The 19,678-nt window shown below is 44.8% G+C and overlaps 1 protein-coding gene across 3 annotated transcripts; it reads right to left on the bottom strand.

Annotated features, from left to right (window-relative positions):
- Nucleotides 1-352: 352 nt before the first annotated feature.
- On the bottom strand, nucleotides 353-19,123 carry LOC110500584 (netrin-1). 3 transcript variants are annotated; one of them, XM_036957984.1, is made up of 8 exons: nucleotides 18,985-19,123; nucleotides 18,793-18,891; nucleotides 8,571-10,039; nucleotides 8,201-8,389; nucleotides 5,364-5,513; nucleotides 3,003-3,059; nucleotides 2,367-2,447; nucleotides 353-2,262 (listed from the first exon to the last, which is right to left on the bottom strand). In XM_036957984.1, exons 2-8 carry the CDS (start codon nucleotides 18,798-18,800, stop codon nucleotides 1,604-1,606), a joined length of 2,613 nt encoding a protein of 870 aa, XP_036813879.1. In that variant the 5' UTR covers nucleotides 18,801-18,891; nucleotides 18,985-19,123; the 3' UTR covers nucleotides 353-1,603. The 3 variants fall into 3 exon arrangements, with proteins under 3 accessions (XP_036813879.1, XP_036813880.1, XP_036813881.1); XM_036957985.1 differs by having other exon boundaries at nucleotides 18,797-18,891; XM_036957986.1 differs by lacking the exon at nucleotides 18,793-18,891.
- Nucleotides 19,124-19,678: the final 555 nt, after the last annotated feature.

Genomic DNA, 19,678 nt, shown 5'->3' with positions numbered 1-19,678 from the left:
GCTGGCTACATCATAACATGGGCCAACCAATCACAGGCTACATCACAACATGGGCCAACCAATCACAGGCTACATCACAACATGGGCCAACCAATCACAGGCTACATCACAACATGGGCCAATCAGTCAACCATACAAAGCTATAAGAACAACATGACAACTGACAATTGGGAGCTCCTTCATAGGTCTCACCCCTCACTCTTACTCCCTCCCCTCCTCACTCATACCCCTCACCCCTTCCCCTCCTCACCCCTTCAACCACTTTCCCCTCCTCACCCTTTCCCCTCCTCCCTTCCCCTCCTCACCCCCCCTCACCGTTTCCCCTCCTCACCCCTCCTCACCCTTTCCCCTCCTCACCCCTCCTCACCGTTTTCCCAGGGCTGGGGTGCTATACGTATTTTCCAGACCAAAACAGAATGCATGACATCACATTTGACCAATGCTTTTTTAGATGTATATCTCTAGTTCTAAACGTCTGTGGTAGGATTCATGCTCTATCTGAGAGTCATATTCTATCTTAGAGCGACTCAACGTTCCTCTAAATGGCAGTTCGTTGGTGTCAGTTTCTTAGACTATGGTTTCATCGCTCAACCCATGGGAACCGTGCCTCCGTGAACATAAGGTTGTGTCACTTGACCCGATGTTGTGTATCTACCACTGAAGGGAACTCTCAACCGAAGTGGTGTAACAAGCACAAAGTAGGACAGTCAGTTGTAGACAGTATTTGTACAGTACTATATTACATGAAAAACACCTTTATTTTCATCTCTGAGGTCATTTTGTGAGGTAGAGTGTTATAGAGTCTACGGCTATGGAGAAGTCATAGTCTGACAGGCGTGGTGGCGAGGCGTCGGTGAGACGCCTTCAAACCTACTCAATCATATATCCGTATAATTTGATTCTTGTTTGTTTTGCTTTTTCAAGCGCTTTGAGATTATTTTAGTAATGAAAAGTTGAATCAAGTATTATTAGTAGTAGTGTATACTTTGGGACACATATTGCCCATACTGTATTGACATAAATAAATATATGTATGTCAGTTTACTATACATTTATTGCAATCGTGATCCATCCCAAAGCACCCTGGATCTATTCTTGCCTTTAAATATTCCTAAACGTTTCTAAGCATAAATACGATTCAGATAGTTTTTCAAGAAAACATTTGACTTTATGTAATTCAATAAAAACACCTATTTCCACTTTTACAGTGTTCATTCACTCTCAACAATACTAAGCCGATTCAGTAGAAAAACATTGTAATGGCAACGTTTGAGTCCTTTTCTTCATGACTCTGTTTTTAGCTCAAGCACCTGGAAGTTTGATTTCTGAACAGATGACCAACCTGCTCCCTCTCATCTCCTCATTGGAAGTTGAAGGGAAAGATGTCGGGAACAACTGATCATCCCTCCGTTTCTCTGGACATTGGACACCCAGTGCTTACACAGTCTGACAGAGACCACTTGCTCCCTCTCTCCCTTCTCCATTCATCACTCACCCCCCTCTCCTTATGAGAAGAACGGCAAAGGGATATAGCCCATCTATTTGACAATATTACTTCCTTTCTTTGTCCCTTCTTCTTTCTCTCTCTTCTTCCTCCTACATTTCAGACAGGGGTCTGGGTTGAACATACGAGACTGGGTGTGGAGGTGGATGGAGTCTGTTCCTGTTGCTCTTCCTGGGATTGTGAAGGTCCAGGTCTGTGGTGTGATGAGGACTGTGTATGAGTGTTTGTGTCCAACGCCACAGAGTTCTCTGCCTCCTCTTCCATGTCCTTCACAGAGTCTGAGGGTGTGTGTGAATGTGAATGTTTGTGTGGGTGCACCTTGACCTCTGTCTCTTTCTCTGTCACAAGGTGAGGTGGGGTGTACTCTGAGTGATGGTGCTTCGAGTGGCCCCCATGGGGGTCCCCACCCCCGGGCAATTTTGGGGGGCAGCGGCCCCTCTTGTCCTGCCCCCTGAACCCTCTCAGTTTGGGATTCCAGTGCTCCCTCCACTGGAGAGCCAGTGTGGATCTATCGGCGACCAGCCGTCGCTCCTCGGGGCCCCAGTTCCGCCTCCCCCCTTCGGCCCCAATCAGCAGGAAGGTGCGGCCCACCTGGAGGGCGGGGCAGCTGCAGCCCAGGTCGCGGTCGGGAACCCACAGTGCCTGGGGGCCCTTGCGAACGCGGGAGGAAGAACCCGTACGGAACACGGTCTGGATCCAGACCGAGAACTGCCACCAGGGGCCTGAACGCTCCATCCCTCTGACCTGTAGCTTCAGGACTGGGGGGGGGGGGGGGGGGGGGGGGGGGAGAATTGCTTGAATTTTGTATTTTTGCATTGTATTCTGCAGCCATGCCAAAGTCATTGTACCTTACAGTTCTTACCAAAGTCCTTTAGACAGTACGTCTCCAGGTTCATCCTCAATTTAACCAGCGATGGCTGGCAATACGATACACACTCCTCATCTGAGAGAGAGAGAGAGAGAGAGGGAGGGGAGGTTGAGGGGGAACAAGAGAACGAGGAGGAGAGGGAGGGAATGTATTGAATGAGAGAGAGCATCTCACTGCGACACATGTCTGTACCACTAATTACAATATGCCCTGCTTCTATTTGTCATCACAGTATCTTATGTCTAACAGATGCCTCTCTGGAGTCCAGCAGCAGGTGAAATATCCCCCTACTACCACTAGAGGGAGCTAGACAGCTACCAACCCAGTAGACCATTACAGCTGAGACTCACACAGGGTACAGTATGTATCTAATTGGAAAGTTATCAGTCACCAACTCTAGTCCAGAAGAGTTACAGTTATTCTGTTCGAAAACACTTGAAATCAGTTAATCCGTCGCTGATCAGCATTTATTTTATCTAGGTGTGAAAGTGCTGGGCTGAAACAAAAGCCTGTAACTCCCCAGGTCCAGCGTTGGGGGGAACCACTGAAATTGCGGCCCAATATTACAGTTCAATATAGTAGATTGTGTTGAGACTTGCAACCGTGTTTTCATTCTCAACCCAAACTCACCTACACTGTACTGGGGTTGGTACACAGGTGTGGTGGGGCTTGCTTCCTCCTGGACTCCTACAGATAAAAACAAACACAGGTTGTATGTCATATAGAGGTGAAAGTTGAGAATAGACAGGGACAGGGTGTGAATACAATGCCTTTTAGCTTGACCCTACTTATACAGACATGTCTTTGTGCACTGTAAGTGACAGGTTGTGTGTGTGTGTGTGTGTGTGTGTGTGTTGCATGGGAGAGAATTTGAATATGTGTGCTATGCGTGAATGCCTGTCGGTGTGTGTGTGGAATTCCCATGTGGAGGATGAGTATGTGTCTGGAGGAGTTGGTGTGTGGTCCTCAAAGAGTCAGAAATCCACCTCTGTGACTAGCCCCCCCCCCCCCCCCCCCCCCCCCCCCCTCCCACACACACACACACACACACACACACACACACACACACACACACACACACACACACACACACACACACACACACACACACACACACACACACACACACACACACACACACACACACACACTCACTCGCACTCACTCACAGTGATGCAAAATGTTTTTTTCAGAGTTTATTTCAGTCATACCACAGGTCTGTCTCTCTGGTTGTCTGTCTATCTAATGTCACCTTCATGACCCTAGTAGTGTCAGCCTACCGCATGTACACCTGGGCTATCCATATATTATCCTGGCTTTAAGTACGTGTGTGTGGCTTTGGGGCCCACTATATATTACCCTGGCCCTCACTGCGTCCTGTGTCCCTGTCCTCTCTGACACAACTGGGACAGTCAATGATACCCTACACCCCATCCAAGCAGACTGGGGTAGGAGGGCCCAGAGTTAGAGTTAGTTCTGAACTGGAGTTGGGATTAATCCTATTGGGGGTTGGAGCATTCACGTGCACATGCGTGCGTATGCTCACATACTCAAGACGTGCAATGAGATTTGTGTGTGTGCATACATCTGTGTGTGTGTCTGCATATGTGTGTGTGTGTGTGTGTGTGTGCCTGCATATGTGTGTGTGTGTGTGTGTGTGTGTGTGTGTGTGTGTGTGTGTGTGTGTGTGTGTGTGTGTGTGTGTGTGTGTGTGTGTGTGTGTGTGTGTGTGTGTGTGTGTGTGTGTGTGTGTGTGTGTGACCTCAATACATGTCCTAGCCTATCTGTTCAGACAACTGGTGTGGCCACCACAAAACCCAGATCAGCAACCTACTAATTATACACCTGGCTCCTTTTCCGACGATGACTTTAGCTTTAAGGGCGAGTTAGCTTCCTGTGGCTGAGGTCTCAAATCATCACCGCTAACTTTGTTTTTAGCCAGTGAGCGGCTGGCTTTTGCTGGACGAGGGGAGGGAGGAGAGAGAGAGAGAGAGAGAGAGAGAGAGAGAGAGAGAGAGAGAGAGAAAGAGAGAGAGAGAGAGAGAGAGTGAGAGAGAGAGAGAGAGAGAGAGAGAGACATGAAGAGAGACGGGGGGAGAGAGAGAGAAGAGAGAAGAGAGAGAGGCTATAGATAGCCATAAGATGGGTTCAGTAGTAAAAACAAACAAGGTTTTCTTTCACTCACTCCTTTCACCGGAAGAGTTATGAGTCTGGAGTGGGGGGCGTTTTGAGGGATGCGCGACAGGTGCGAAACCCAGACCCATGTCACCTGATTAGGGCTTAGAAAGTGTCGCCGCCCGGGCCAATCCATGTGTGGTTGTCGGCACTCCCGCGATTAGACGCAGAAACACACATGGATTAACGCTCGCTGTTCAAAAAAGCAAAGCTACGACTGCAGGAGTGTAGAGGATAAAGTGTTTAAAATCCCAGCCGAGCTGATCTAGGATCAGTGAGAGACAAGGCCTGTTCATAGAGGCCGTAAGGGCTCCCTACATTAGCACTGTTGTGGAAACTGTAAAACTAACATTGTTGGAAATCAGAGGAGGGAGGATCCAGGGTGATTTGGACAAATTAGTATAGATATTTGATAGCCGAGGATGGCTCATTTTATACAGGTTTGATAAAGACTTAAATTAGGTTTTCAAAAAACAAATTAGGTTGAGAGAGAGAGAGAGAGAGAGAGAGAGAGAGAGAGAGAGAGAGAGGCAGATAAAGGGCCATTGAGTTTCACATCACGAGTTACAATGAGATTAATTTCCTATTGGAAACCAAAACCCCAAGGGAGTGAGACTCAAGTGACTATGAAAGTCTGTAGTTGGGCTTAGTTGGCCTGTCCACATAAACCAAAGACTATGCAGTAAAATGTGTGCCATTTTGGTTCCAAAGCTCCAGGATAATCACATTCTTTCATGAATAACCATTAGAATCGTATTGTCTGGCCCTACATGGAGGCCAGTTTCCAGACAGAGTAGGTAGGTACAGTTGACTTACGGATGCAGGGCCGGAGGGGCGAGCGCCCCTGTTTGTAGCCAAGGGCGCAGCGGTTGCACTTCAAACCCGTTACCCCATCCCGACACAAACACTGTCCTGATGTCTGGTTACACCAGCGACCCACAGCACCCATAGGATGACACTGACACGCTGAGAGAGACAGAGAAGAGGATTGAAGGATGGGAGGAGAGAAAGAAATAGATGAATGCTAATGCAACAGAAAAACTAGACAGCATTGCATAATTGGTAACATTGTCTCCTTTCATGCTAATCAAGCCTTGAAATTGAGAGAGAGAGAGAGAGAGAGAGAGAGAGAGAGAGAGAGAGAGAGAGAGAGAGAGAGAGAGAGAGAGAGAGAGAGAGAGAGAGAGAGAGAGAGAGAGAGAGAGAGAGAGAGAGAGAGAGAGAGAGAGAGAGAGAGAGAGAGAGAGAGAGAGAGAGAGAGTGTGTGTGTGTTGGGGTTATCCAAAGGGCACAGACAAAGAGGAAGCCGTTCTTTAGTAGGTCTGTTTTTCCTCCAGTAAAGTAATTTAAACAAACCCTTACAGCTACTCCAAACACCTTTAAATAATTAGCTTTGCAGGCAAGTCACTAAGGTTTAAATCACTAGATTTGGAAAAAGGCTGACTTGACCTGAACATTGATCAAATAAACATGATTGATTTATCGATCATTGATTATTACATCAAATAATATTATGACACATAAATAGCACTAAGGTAACTGACATAAGTTAGCTAGCTATACTGTAGCCTATAAATGTCTATAGCTTGGGTGCCAGTCTGTTTCTTCTCCCTTCTCAACTCCTTGTAACACCCAACTTGGCATGACAATACCATAGAGCGTTTCCATACAAAATCAAGACAAAAGAATGACATGATTTGGGGGATTTTCGCTAAATGTAATCTATAGAATGGTCCTGTTGAGGAAGGCTCGTTGACATACTGTATATTTAACATTTGTATCTAAAAGCATAATTGAGAAATCTGGGGAGGTTTGAGAACGGAGCAGAAGACACATTTCAGTTGTATATCTATGGCATTTTGGCCTTACCCAGGCCTCCTTTAAGACTCCATAATGTTTCATCTGTAGGTGCTACAAAGCAGAACATTGTTTCAAATTAAGCTTTACCACTTGTTCTGTAATATTAGTAGTATTTTGGTTTCAAGAAAAAACGTATTCATTTCAATATTGAAAAGATAAACATGAATATTGAAAAAACAAATGTTTTGACTTGGCACATTTTCCAATCTACAGTGGTTCTTCCTTTAAAAGTTGCGTCGTACTGTAGCACAGGTTGCAGGCTGCCGCAGAATTCTATGGCACGTCATTAAAGTGTCAGACATTGTTGCATTAATGCTAGTTAGTGCTAGTTTGACCACCAGAGGGCATCTTTGAGAAGCATTTGACTGTTTTTAATATTGGCCGTTCTAGAGAATTTGAAGCCTTTTTTTAAAAAAGAACATAATATATGGGATTGATTTTAAGAATGTAGCTTAATTAATTGTATTAATATTATGGTGTATTGTTGAACATAATATACTCTAAGGGCTTATCAAAGTTCCAGACTGAGATCTCTGCTAGTGTTAGTTATGGCCCATTTTATTCAGAGAAATTGGCATAGTAGTCAATGTAACCAATCACAGCCCTCTTTTTACTTGTATCATTGCACATCCTGACCATTTTGAATCCATTTTCACATTCACTCTGTTGGTTATGCTTACAAATTGGATCGTTCCTCTAAAAGTAGCAGAGATCCCCACCCACTCTGGAACTTTGATATGCCCGTATATAATATTATGTTCAATAATATATTGAGGAATTTGTCAAATCTAAAATGGTATATTTTCAATATTCATGTTCATATTTTTCAATATTCATGTTCATATTTTTCAATATTCCAAAATTAATGTAATTTTTTTTTCTTCTTGAAATCAAAATACTACTTATATTACAAAGCAAGCTGTAAAGCCTATATGACATGTTTTGTTGTTGTTGCTTTGTAGCATCTACGAATGAAACATTCTGTAGTCTTAAAGGAGGCCTGGGCATGGCCAAAATGTCATAAATATGCCAATGTTGAATAACTCTGTCTCAATCGTGCTTTTAGATACAAATGTCAAATATAAGTCAACAAGCCTTTCCCCAAAGGACCATTCTATGGATTACATTTTGTGAAATCATTCTTGTCCTGGTTTCGTGAGGAATCACTCCATAAGGAGTTGGCTAGACCTGAAACCGACTAACATCCAGGCTAAAATATCCCATTCAAGTTCTCCAATATTGCTCAAACACACACAGTCAATCACTCACACAGACACACACCTGCATGTGTCGTGTGCATGACCGAACCACACACCATTAACAGTGGTTATATTAGAACTTAGGTCAACCGCCCAATGAGCATGCCAGAGTGTCACAGTCACTTGGGACATGTGACCAGTCAAAGGTCAAATGGCAGAGTGGATTCCAGCCAGTGGTAACAACATGGACACTGGATCCAGTCAAGCACAAAGGGGAATATTTGTAACCCTAACAGGAATAACTGTTCTCTGTCACAATGTAACCACCTCATAAACACTGTGGGGCAGGTGCACAGACACATGTAGACAAACCCCGTAGACTGGCAGATACACAAAGAGAAACAGATATACTAACAGACGCATATGCACACACACTTGGACACACACATACATCTCTGCATGGATAAGATACACAGCTGGTCAGAACGACCTGATACAGACACAACTTTAATGCTTGCACGCACGCACGCACACACACACACACACACACACACACACACACTCTCTCTCTCTCGCTCCCTCTCTCTGACTGACATTGGCAAGCCTTGTGGTGGTTAGGTAGCTTGCCGTGGTCACGGGTGTGTCCATTCTGGCAGTACTGGCAGTGGCGTCCCGCTGTGTGATGCCGACACTTCAGACATACCCCCCCGCTGCGCCGGCCCGACTGCTGGAACACCTCCATGCTGAACCGACACTTAGAGGAGTGGCCGTTACACTCACACGCTGGGGGTAGGAGAGAGGAGGGGAAGGGGAGGTGGGAGGAGGGGAGGGAATGAATTTCAGTGAAAGCTAGTAAAGTTTACATTCATGATCCAATATGCACTCACTCACACATACAGACATGCACGCACACACGCAGATGCACAAACACACACACACACAGTAATGGGGGGGTGTGACTCACAGACGCACGGGTGTGGCTGACTGGGCGTGGCTCGTTGCCAGGGCCTGTCGTAGTAGAAGTCCTCACATACGTCGCAGTCTGCCCCCGCTGTGTGGTGCTCACACACACACACCACCCGGTCCGCGTCGTCATGACGACACCGTGAGGCATGCCCGTTACACTTACACCTGCCCCCCACCTGCAGGTCCGAGAGGGCCAGGGGGGGCCGGACAGGGGGGGCGGAGATCAATGGGGAGGGAGGAACTAGCTGGAGATTCCGATTGTTGTTTCTCCTCCTCCTCAATTCCCGCCCCTTGTTGTCCTTCCCTTGCCCCTCAATTGTCCAATCACAGACGCCACCTTCCTGGCACGGACTCCAATGGTGGCCCCCCTCCCTTTTGCGGCCACGCCCTTTTCCTTTACCATTCCCTCTCTTGGAGGTGTCCATTGCCTGAGTGTCTCGTTCTAAATCCTTCCGGGTCACATTGTGTCCATCCTCTCCCTGACCTCCCGACCCTTTGTTGTGACCCCTCCGCCAGGATTTGTCCATTTTCTCTCCTCTGCTTCTCCCTCGTTTTTCTGTCTTTTTCATCTCCTTCTCCACATACCCCCAAGCATTGTTGTCCCCATTCACCTGACCAACCACAGCTTTATTCTTCGACCCCACCCTCCACCTCAGAACCCCAGCATCTGCTCCCAATCCCACACCCACCCCCCTATCCTCCGAACTTTCCAACTTAGTCGGCTGGGACTGGGTCACCTGGTGGAAGACCACCCGTATGTCCGTGGCCGTCACCCAGTCCTGCAGGGTGGGGCTGTAGTCAAAGTCTGGAGAGGAGGGCCTTCCATCCAGGGTGGAGAAGGCCAGAACCATGCCTCCCCGGTGCCTCTGCAGGGGCCGGGGATCCGAGCACAGAGGCTCTGTCTCCTGGTGCCTGGTCTGGGCCACCGTCTGGGCCTGGAGCCCAAAACTCCCGGGGCAGTCGCTGGAGTAATGCTGCATTGGCCTCCAGGTGCGCCCGTGATCCATGGACTTGAGCAAAGAGACGGAGACCGGATCCGACGGCTCCCCCTGCTGGCAGAACTGCAGGCTGATGTAAGTGACCTCAAAGCGCCGGCCCAGGGGGAGGGTGAGAACCCAGTCCCCGCCGTCGGTGCCTCCCACCTGGGCTGTCCAGCAGGTCAGGTTGTAGGGGTTGTGGAGGTCCGTGACGGAGCTGACGTTAACAGCATTTTGGTCAGGAGGTCCTCGGAGGGAGTTGGCGGCACTGACTGGGACACCGTAGGCGGCATTGATGAATTCCGACAGGCAGTGTCGCGGACGCCCATCCAGGTGGTAGCAGGGGTCATGGGGAGAAGTCCAGCTCAGAGGGGAGTGAGAGAGTGAACGGGAAAGGAGGGAAAGAGGGAGAAAAGTGAGGACTAGTAGGAGAAAAGAGAGGGAAAAGGAGGGGGGAGGGGAGACGGGCAGGAACATCATGTCATCGAGCCTGTGGAGAAAATGATAAAATAAAATATTTTAGGGGATAAAGCGACAGTGAAATCATAAAAGGAAAATATACTGATGGATTTATATGACTTGTGGTTGGAGCCAAAGGGAGGGGCCTTCTGAGGTAGAAAGACCACCTGTCCCTTTACTGAAAACACCAGTTCGCACCACCACCTTGAACATTTAACTCTCATATAATCCAGCCAAATCTATCTTCTCCCTTAACCAGGCCTCTTTCAGTGAGTTTTAGATTACTGTATGGATGAAAGCTTATAAAGAGTGGATGAATGTATGGATGAGAGCGTATAGGAAACTAGCGGGTCTGTCCAGGATGACAAAAAACAGCTGGGTCTGAAAACACAAGCTGGGCGGCATCCATCATCTTTATGGTCCTCCTTTCAAATTCTTCTACCGCCGCTCTGCTCCACTCCGCTCTACTCAACACACATGGGCAACAACCCGAGTTTTGGAGAACCCAATGTGTGGATAGAAATGGAAGAAGAGAGAGAGAGAGAGAGGATGTGAGAAAGAAAGTCGGGAGTGGAAGACGAAGGGGAAAGATTTATAGAAGAGAATGCGAGAAATGTGTGTTCGGCTTAAAGCCCCTGTACAGCCACTTCCTGGGAGAAGACAAACACACTTATGTACGTCCACGGTGTGAACGGATTTTTTTCCCCCTCGTAAGACGGCTGGTGATGTGCTAAATGTGTTCGTCTGTCAGGAATTGATACTGATACCAGAGAAGGTTACTTCATTTACGCCTGCAGACATGTGCGAACAATGCGTCGACTTTTCCTGACAACATGATCTACGACAAGAAACGTTGCAGTTTTATATGAGCTCACACGGATGAGTTGAGGGAAAGCGAGAAAGGATCCCACCCAACACTTCGCTTCACACCAAACGACTTATGAAGAGGCACATTGTTAGGATCCATCTCTTCTTCAGGCCCTCCTCTTTCTTTCTTTCTTTCTTTCTTTCTTTCTTTCTTTCTTTCTTTCTTTCTTTCTTTCTTTCTTTCTTCCTCCTCTTTTCTTTCTCTGTCTACTGTGCAGTGCTTCTCTCTTTCCTTCTATCCTCCCTTTCTCTCATTCTCTCTCTTTCTTTAGAGTATCTTTCTCCTCTCTCTTATTCCCTCTCCCCCTTCCCTCCTTCTCTACCCTTTCTGTCCCCTCTCTTTCTCTCTCTCTTTCTCTCTCTCTCTATCACCTGCCCCCTTCGTTCTGTTCTGGGAATATCTCTAACTGCGTCTAGATTGATGATGTCCTAACAAGCGTTTGACACTGACAGCACAGTCAGCAGGCCTGTATAAACCAACCCCATAGGAGAGGAGAGAGGAGAGGAGAAGAGTTGGGAGCCTCCCAGGGCTAGTCATCCCACTCAATTAGACCACAGCCGGAAACTTGAGGCTTCCCTTAGGACCACAGCACTATAAGTGGGTCTAGGGGGGGTTACAATGAGAGTCGGCAACTAAAACAACCTATATTACTCAACTGACCCCCCCAAAATGAGTTATGATTCCTCCGTGCCCAAAAAGTGGTCCGTCCCAACCTAGCTCTGTGAAATCGGGCAGATGAGGCGTATCAGGCGTATGTTTCAAGTGTCATTATTGGAAACGCCAAGGCCCGGCGGCTGAGGTGATGAGCGGTCCGACTGCGGCCCCTGTCCCGCCGCACCGCATTCCGGGGGTCCGGTGTGCGCCCCCTGAGCATTCCACACGTGTTGCAACATATCCAGCTGGGAACCCAGACGTCCCACTAAAAGCTGAGCCTCATTAATTGATCGACTGATAAATTGAGTCTCAGGTTTCATAACGGCGTCAGAGTTTCGCTGGAGGGGAGGGGGGGGGGGTCTGGTAGGTGATGTATAGTCAGGGCGGGGGGGGGGGGTGTGATGGTATATAACAGGGGTTCCCAAACTTTGTTGGTTCGTGACCCACCAATTGAGGTGACTTTTGAGTCGAGACCCACCATAAGGGTTGACCAAATAATAAATCAAAGAATAAATCAAAAATATAATCTTGGCAGTGGACAGAAAATGCTGTAGTTTTAAAGCTAATTTACTGCAATTCTAGTCATTTTGAGATGGCTAGTACAGTGTTATTATGCTCAAACATTATAACATAATCAATGGGTACCTGACTGCCTAGCTTTTATTTTGCTGATTGTAAATTCTCAAAGATTAGAGGAGTTTATTTTTAGATAGGTCCATTATTGCTTCTACATACTTTCAATTTGGTTTTAGTTGTTTAAGTTTACACTGAATAAGTATTTCCCAAAAAATAAATGCACAAAAAATGTAATCCCACCGCGGGTTCCGACCCACAGTTTGGGAAACACATGTATATAATGAGAGTAAAGTGAGGGTTAGGGGAATTTGTGGAAGGGGGGTTGTGTGGTGATGGGGGATGTCTGAAATTCAGACTAGATGTGGTTGGTGGGTAAGGGGGGAAAGAGGGATAAAAGGGGTAAGAGGGCTAAGGATACAGGCCATAGCGGCGAGGGGGTTGTTTGCCATTCCCCATGGCGTGAGTTGCACTTGTCTCGGGCACATTACCTCGTCGCTAATGAAACATACTGAAGCCCCCATTACAAACTACATGATAGATGGAAGCTCTTCAGAGAAGATCACAGTGCTCTTTAAAGTGCTACTCACCCCCAACCGTCCCCCCAGGCCAAATGCAGACCCCCTCACCCCCCTCTGCTCCGAAACCAGATCGCCAGTCTCGCACCAGGGATGTCACCCAACCACCGGATACTGTTTCTACGGTTTTCCTCTGCCGCTTTCCATAAATTCACACGCCTGGCATGCCAGAAGAACATGGTGGATGAGTGGCATTTCTATGTCATTGACCCCCTTTAGTTTTAAAGACAAATAGAAGAGAGGAAGAACACTCATATCCCACATGCTGGACAACATACATATCCATCCACTACAATAACCTTTAATGGAGAATCACAGGAATAACAGTGTTCCAGAGTGAATATGAAGCAATCATGGACATAGAACACTATCAACATTGTTTTGTGTTACAGCCTGAATTCAAAACGGATAAAATAAAATACAATTCTCTCACCAATCTACAAACAATACCCATGATGAAAAAGTGAAAACATGTATTTAGAAATGTGAGCAAATTTATTGACAATTAAATACAGAAATATCTTATTTACATAAGTATTCACACCCCTGAGTCAATACATGTTAAAATCACCTTCGGCAGAATTTACAGCTGGGAGTCTTTCTCGGTAAGTCTCTAAGAGCTTTGCACACCTGGATTGTACAATATTTGCATATTATTCTTTTAAAATTCTTCAAGCTGTCACGCCCTGACCTTAGAGAGCCTTTTTATTTCTCTATTTGGTTAGGTCGGGGTGTGATTTGGGTGGGCATTCTAGTTTTTCTATTTCTTTGTTGACCGGGTATGGTTCCCAATCAGAGGCAGCTGTCTATCGTTGTCTCTGATTGGGGATCATACTTAGGCAACCTTTTTTTCCACCTTTAGTTGTGGCATCTTGTTTTTTGTATAGTTGCTGTGTTAGCGCTACAAAATGTTATGTTTGTTTATATTTTGTTGTTCATCAAATAAAGAAAGATGTACACTTACCATGCTACACCTTGGTCCAATCCTTCTCTAAATGATTGTGACGCAAGCTCTGTCAAGTTGATTGTTGATCATTGCTAGGCAGCCATTTTCAAGTCTTGCCATAGATTGTCATGCCGATTTAAGTCAAAACTATTAGGCCACTCAGGAACATTCAATGTCGTCTTGGTAAGAAACTATATTTGGCCTTGTGTTTTAGGTTATTGTCCTGCTGAAAGGTGAATTTGTCTCCCCTGTCTGTTGGAAAGCAGACTTAATCAGGCTTTCCTCTAGGATTGTTCCTGTACTTTGCTCTATAAAACAACTCCCTAGTCCTTGCCGATAACAAGCATAGTCATAACATGATGCAGCCACCACCATGCTTGAAACTATGAAGAGTGGTACTCAGTGATGTGTTGTGTTGGATTTGCCCCAAACATAACGCTTTGTATTCAGGACATAAAGTACATTTCTTTCCCACATTTTTTTGCAGTTTTACTTTAGTGCCTTATTGCAAACATGCATGATTTGGAATATTTACATTTTGTTCGGGCTTCCGTCTATTCACTCTGTCATTTAGGTTAGTATTGTGTAGAACTACACCGTTGTTGATCCATCCTCAGTTATCTCCTATCACAGCCATTAAACTCTGTAACTGTTTTAAAGTCACCATTGGCCCCCTAGTGAAATCCCTGTTACCTCCCTCTCTGGTAACTGAGTTAGGAAGGACGCCTGTTTCTTCGTAGTGATACACCATCCATTGTGTCACTAATAACTTCACCATGCTTAAAGGGATACTCAATGTCTACTATTTTTTTACCCATCTACCAATAGGTTCTTTGCGAGGCATTGGAAAACCTTCCCGGTCGTTGTGGTTGAATCTGGGTTTGAAATTCACTGCTCGACTGACGGACCTTGCAGATAATTGTATGTGTGGGGTACAGAGTTGAGCCAGTCATTCACAAATCATGTTAAACACTATTATTGCACACAGAGTTCATGCAACTTATTATGTGACTTTTTTTTTACTCCTGAACATATCTAGGCTTACCATAACAAAGGGGTTGAATACTTATTGATTCAAGACATTTCAGCTGGCAGTTTGTTTTTGATTTGTAGAAATGTCTAAAAACATAATTCCACTTTGAAATTATGGGGTATTGTGTGCAGGCCAGTGACACAAAACTGAAATGTAATCAATTTTAAGTTCAGGCTTTAACACAACAAAATGTGGAAAAGGTCAAGGGGTGTACTTTGTAAAGGCCTGTACATACCTAAGTATTAAAACCATTTGTCAAAAAGGTTTTGATACCTATGATCTAACTATTCAAAAAGCTTACACAAGCAAATAGTGTTTAAGTGAGGTCAATAATATCTCTGGAGGGAGGCAGTAGGCTGTGCATGGTCTTTAAGCGCAGCAGTCAGTGGGACCAGCTATGTTTGGCTTGAGAAGGTCTGGAAAAATACTTGATGACAACCTGGGCCATGTTTACAGCATAGTCTAACATGGTGGGAGCTAGCTAACAGGAGAGCCTTCTGCTCATGTTCTCACAATAAGCCTCCTGTAGCAATCTACTCTAAGACGCTTTGTATAATCTTTCATTCCGTCGGATTTAGGTGTGAGGAGTTTAAAAAGTAGCGCTTTGGGGTCGAACAGTCTGCTCGGTAAAATCCCACTGCTGCCGCCAGTAGTTAAAATGCTATCCTACTGTGTATTCTCTCAACATGTAGGAAGGGGGTGTTTTGGGGTTCGAAAGATAAGATACTAGGGGCGTTAAGAGAGGGATAAGACTGGATACCAGTGTTGTAAAAGGGGCATACGAGGGTGGCAACGGGGTTAAAAGAAGTGGCGTAAGACACAGCGTGTATGCGGGCGCTCAGACGGAGATATCATTAATTTTATAGGGTGGTAAGAGGGGAGTAAGAAACGGGTAAGAAGGTGAAGAAAATAGGGAAAAATAGGACGATACAAGAGTAAGACTGTGACATTTATTTTATTTGTTTATTTTATTTAACCTGTATTTAACTAGGCAAGTCAATTAAGAACAAATTCTTATTCACAATTACGGACCACACTGGCCAAACCCGGACGACGCTGGGCCAACTGTGCGCTGCCCTATGGTACTCCCAATCACAGCCTGGATATATAAATGAGAATAAGATAAGAGGGGGTTCAAGTAGTACTAGAAAGGGTGAAGGGAGAATGGCTAATAACGGGAGAATATGACGTTATTAAGAGGGGTCATGGGTTGAAGTGTGAAAAGAGGGTGATGCCTTCTGTTACCTGTCAGCTCCCTTTGCCACCGTTCCACTCTGCGGTCTAAATCTGTGTCTTTTGGGGCTGTGTATCGGGAGCAGATGAGCTGGATTTGGCCTTCCTCACACGTTTTAAAATTCCTCGTCATGGGTAGCAGTGTAGAGCACTGTTCAGCCACAGCCGAACAGCACAGATCTCAACAATAGCACGGAATTCAACATGCAATATGAAGGCAGAGGAGATAGCGTGCTTTGTAAACAGTGTGTTATGAAATAATGTAGTTGTGGTGCTGTATTTCATATTGTTGTCTGATACACGTACATTAGACTGGCTAAGTAGCTATAGCAAAAGGAGGAAAGACAGTGAGTGACTTAGTAAAATAGCACGAGGACGTGCAAAGAACATAGTAGGCCTAGGCTAAGAAGTATAGGTCTATGTTCAGCTCAAACAACACTGGTCCACAGTGGATTACTTCTTTCAAGAGCCCATAACAATATGCATCCCGTGTTTTAAGCCTCCGACAAGCACTAATGACCTCTAAATACAGTCTATCTGATTAATTACACGTCCTACCACTGTCCCACTGTGAAACTGAACCTGACACCTGTTTGGGCATGTTTATCACAGCTGACAAGTAACGCATTTGTTAATTTCCAATTGTCCTTAGCCCGTCCGAAACACAACACGGGGCATAGAGACCCGGGAAGAGGAGAAGAGAAACGCTATGTACACCGCCCTGTATTCCCCAACGGCATTCCTGCCTGCTCCCGCTGCAACCAGCGTGATATTCCACACGGAGCGGATTCCAAGAGCTCTGTTTTAGGTGTAATAATCTAATTTTAGTGGGACGGTGAGGGAGGTGCAATTGACAGATTGCACAGAATGGATTATCCCCGCTGCCACTCGTATCATTAGCTAAAGGCCCCTGTCCTGTACCTCTGGTTCGCACCTTCAACGCCCAGCTAACGCCTGCTATGTGATCCCCTCTGTCTAAGGTCAGGAAGAGAAATGGAGCGACACAACAGAGATTACTTACATTGAAAAGCCTTTTCATACAGGCCAGACACCTCAGTTTGGACATATGTAGGGGTTGAATAAGAAAACACATGCCCTAAAGGAAGCAAGGCTATTTCTCCCAATTTCACTGTTTTCTTTTCCCACGCTATTTCATAAGCTATCACACAAGTCGGCAATGCGAGGTTTCGCTTCAATGTCGATATTGAAAAACAGATGGACATGAAATCCTTGTCCGTGATTTCATCTTCAAGTAACGCCATAAACAACCTTGGGTGAAATGAAAGTGAATACCATTTTACTAAGTGGAAGACATACTTTTGGAATTCATGGTAATTAATTGCAAGTCACAGAGAAACGAGAAACAGAATCCTAGAAAAGTAGATTTTGACCAGCCATTGATTTAGAATCGGAACATGCCTAAATAAGTCAAGTCAAAGCACGCAGAAGAAGAATTGGACGTACGCTATTTAGTTTGATTTAAATTCAATTGACCGAAGATTATGACAAGATAACATGAACATGTTAATTAAATCCCCCTCGAAAGATGGTTCATGGAGTCAGGAACTGAGATAAAAAAATCTCTTCAGAAATGGACAGCCTGTGTTGACCTTGAACTCGCTAAACGAAAATATATTGGAGACAATTCGAGAGACCATATGCGTTTGGAATTACCGTTTGTCTCATTAGAAAGAATAACGTAGAAACCTAATAGAGTATTTTCTTGTTGCAAAAATGTATTATTATTATGAATAATTACTATGAATAAACGTATTGTTATGAATATTCTGATTTTCATATTAATACATTGCATGCTCATTTAATTGCCAACCTAGCCAATTGAGATAAGTTTAGGAAAATATTATATTGGCTATATCCTTAAATGTTCCCCTATCTTAATTAAATAATTTGAAACCAGAGTTTTATCCTGGGGTGCACCCTGACTTAGACAAAAGGGTGTATAAATGAAACGCCCTTCAAATAAAATTTGTTGGATTGCTTCATTTAGCACAAATTGTTTTGGCAAGAGTCCTTTATGTGCGGGGCCAAATTGTCTATAATTGCCCACTCCAGTAATTTACTCAATTTGCTGCATCTTGCAGAGACGAAACCCCGATGTATTCTATACTCTAAACATTCTGGGTTGTTGGGATGATCATATACGCATTTAAGTGTTATCATGTTTCTGGTCATTTTCGTTTCCTTTTCTCGAAATAAGTATATTTATCATTGCTGTTGTCGCTCGTCCTGAAATTGGCTGTAAGAAATACACAGGCCCATAGGCCTATCCCTGTTTTCAAGAGAGATATGCGATATTCCCGATACCTACAGACATATTAATAATAATAACAATAATAAAACATAAATGAATTTAATTATGTTCAATGTAATTGTAACATAAATAAATGAGAGCCCAATTGCAAGTGCCAATGATGGCTTGTGTTTGTCCTAAAAAGTGGCGCTGGACAGCTTAACACAATTCTAATCATCCACTTGATTTCTTAGATATCATATAGTCCTAAAGATATTACTGTCAAATCTCTTTAAATGATTCTCATTCTAATACTTCCAAAATATTTGTTTTCATAAATAAACTCTCTCTACTAACTGAACGGTGTTTTTAAAGAATTGTAACATTTACTAAACGCAAAATATGTATAACCTTAGGTTAGGATATTCAGATTTTAAATAAACAAAGTAGTCCTCAATCATAAAATAATATTCTAATAAAAATGGTCACAGGCTAATTTAATTCACACTTTTGAGCAATGCCACTATCATATTCAGAGATAAACCTAGGCTATATTCCCACGAAGAGAACAGGTGTATATCAAATCAATCTTCAATAACAAATGTGTAAATAATCCGTTTGATACAAAACGCTGACTGTAAAGCTTACCTACCCATGGAGAGTGAATATTGAGCACTTGAAGCGCGAACTTTGGCACGCTCACCGGGTCCAACTAATCAACTTGTCAATGCCTGTAGTCCTTCCATTCTAAATTTAAAACAGGTCCACCAAGTTCGTGAGAAAGAACCAACAGCAAGAAAGAAATATACACATAAAAATATAAAATATGAGAACACTCACTATGTGCGTCTCAATTCTTGATCTCCCTTCTCTCGCCGCGGCTCATGCGGTATTTATTAATATAGGCGATGCGGTCTTTATTAATATAGGCGCGCAACACGTTGACAGTTATCCGGCGGTGCTGTGCTGTGCCCATGGTGTGGAGATCCAACTCGCTGCAGTCCGCCTCCGTAGGGGGCGTCCCGTCCAGTCCTGACGTCAAGACGCTGCCGCCTCTCAGCTTCAACTCACATCTGCACAGTGCTACAGTGCAGGGGGAGTCCGTTTGGCGTTTCAAGTGCATTACTGGCAGGCAATTTGAAGACACAGACAATTGAGACAAAGTGGCCTCAATTACCGAGAAGTTCATCTAGCTGTCGAAGACTTCAATCCGCTGTAACAATATTTGTTCTCGTTTTCCAAACGTGCAATGGAAAAATATTGTAACCACATAGGCTAGTAGGGGAAGCTCATACACGCGGTAGTTAGTAGTAACTTAGCAGATGAACTAAAGCAGATACAGATGGGAAGCATGAAATAAAAGAGAATGGATGGATGGTGGCGGGATGGAGGGAGGGCGGAGAAGCGAGTGCCTGAGGGAGGAAAGGAACTTTCCCAGAGAAGCCCATTAAACAGATTGATGACTTCCCTCAGGGAATGTTTCCCCAGGTGTGTGTGTGTGTGTGCGCGCGTGTTCTAGTAGTTACTCTGAGTA

This window comes from Oncorhynchus mykiss, chromosome 21 (genome assembly GCF_013265735.2).
Source record: "Oncorhynchus mykiss isolate Arlee chromosome 21, USDA_OmykA_1.1, whole genome shotgun sequence".
Taxonomy (NCBI): domain Eukaryota; kingdom Metazoa; phylum Chordata; class Actinopteri; order Salmoniformes; family Salmonidae; genus Oncorhynchus; species Oncorhynchus mykiss.
The sequence above is the reverse complement of the archived record's forward strand: the minus strand, read 5'-3'. Positions and strand labels throughout refer to the sequence as shown.

Coding starts and splice junctions, on each gene's coding strand:
- LOC110500584 (XM_036957984.1), bottom strand. Junction 5,514..8,200: donor CCACCACAAGGCTTGCCAAT/GTCAGTCAGAGA, acceptor TGTCTCTCTCAG/CGTGTCAGTGTCATCCTATG. Junction 2,448..3,002: donor CCAACCCCAGTACAGTGTAG/GTGAGTTTGGGT, acceptor TCTCTCTCTCAG/ATGAGGAGTGTGTATCGTAT.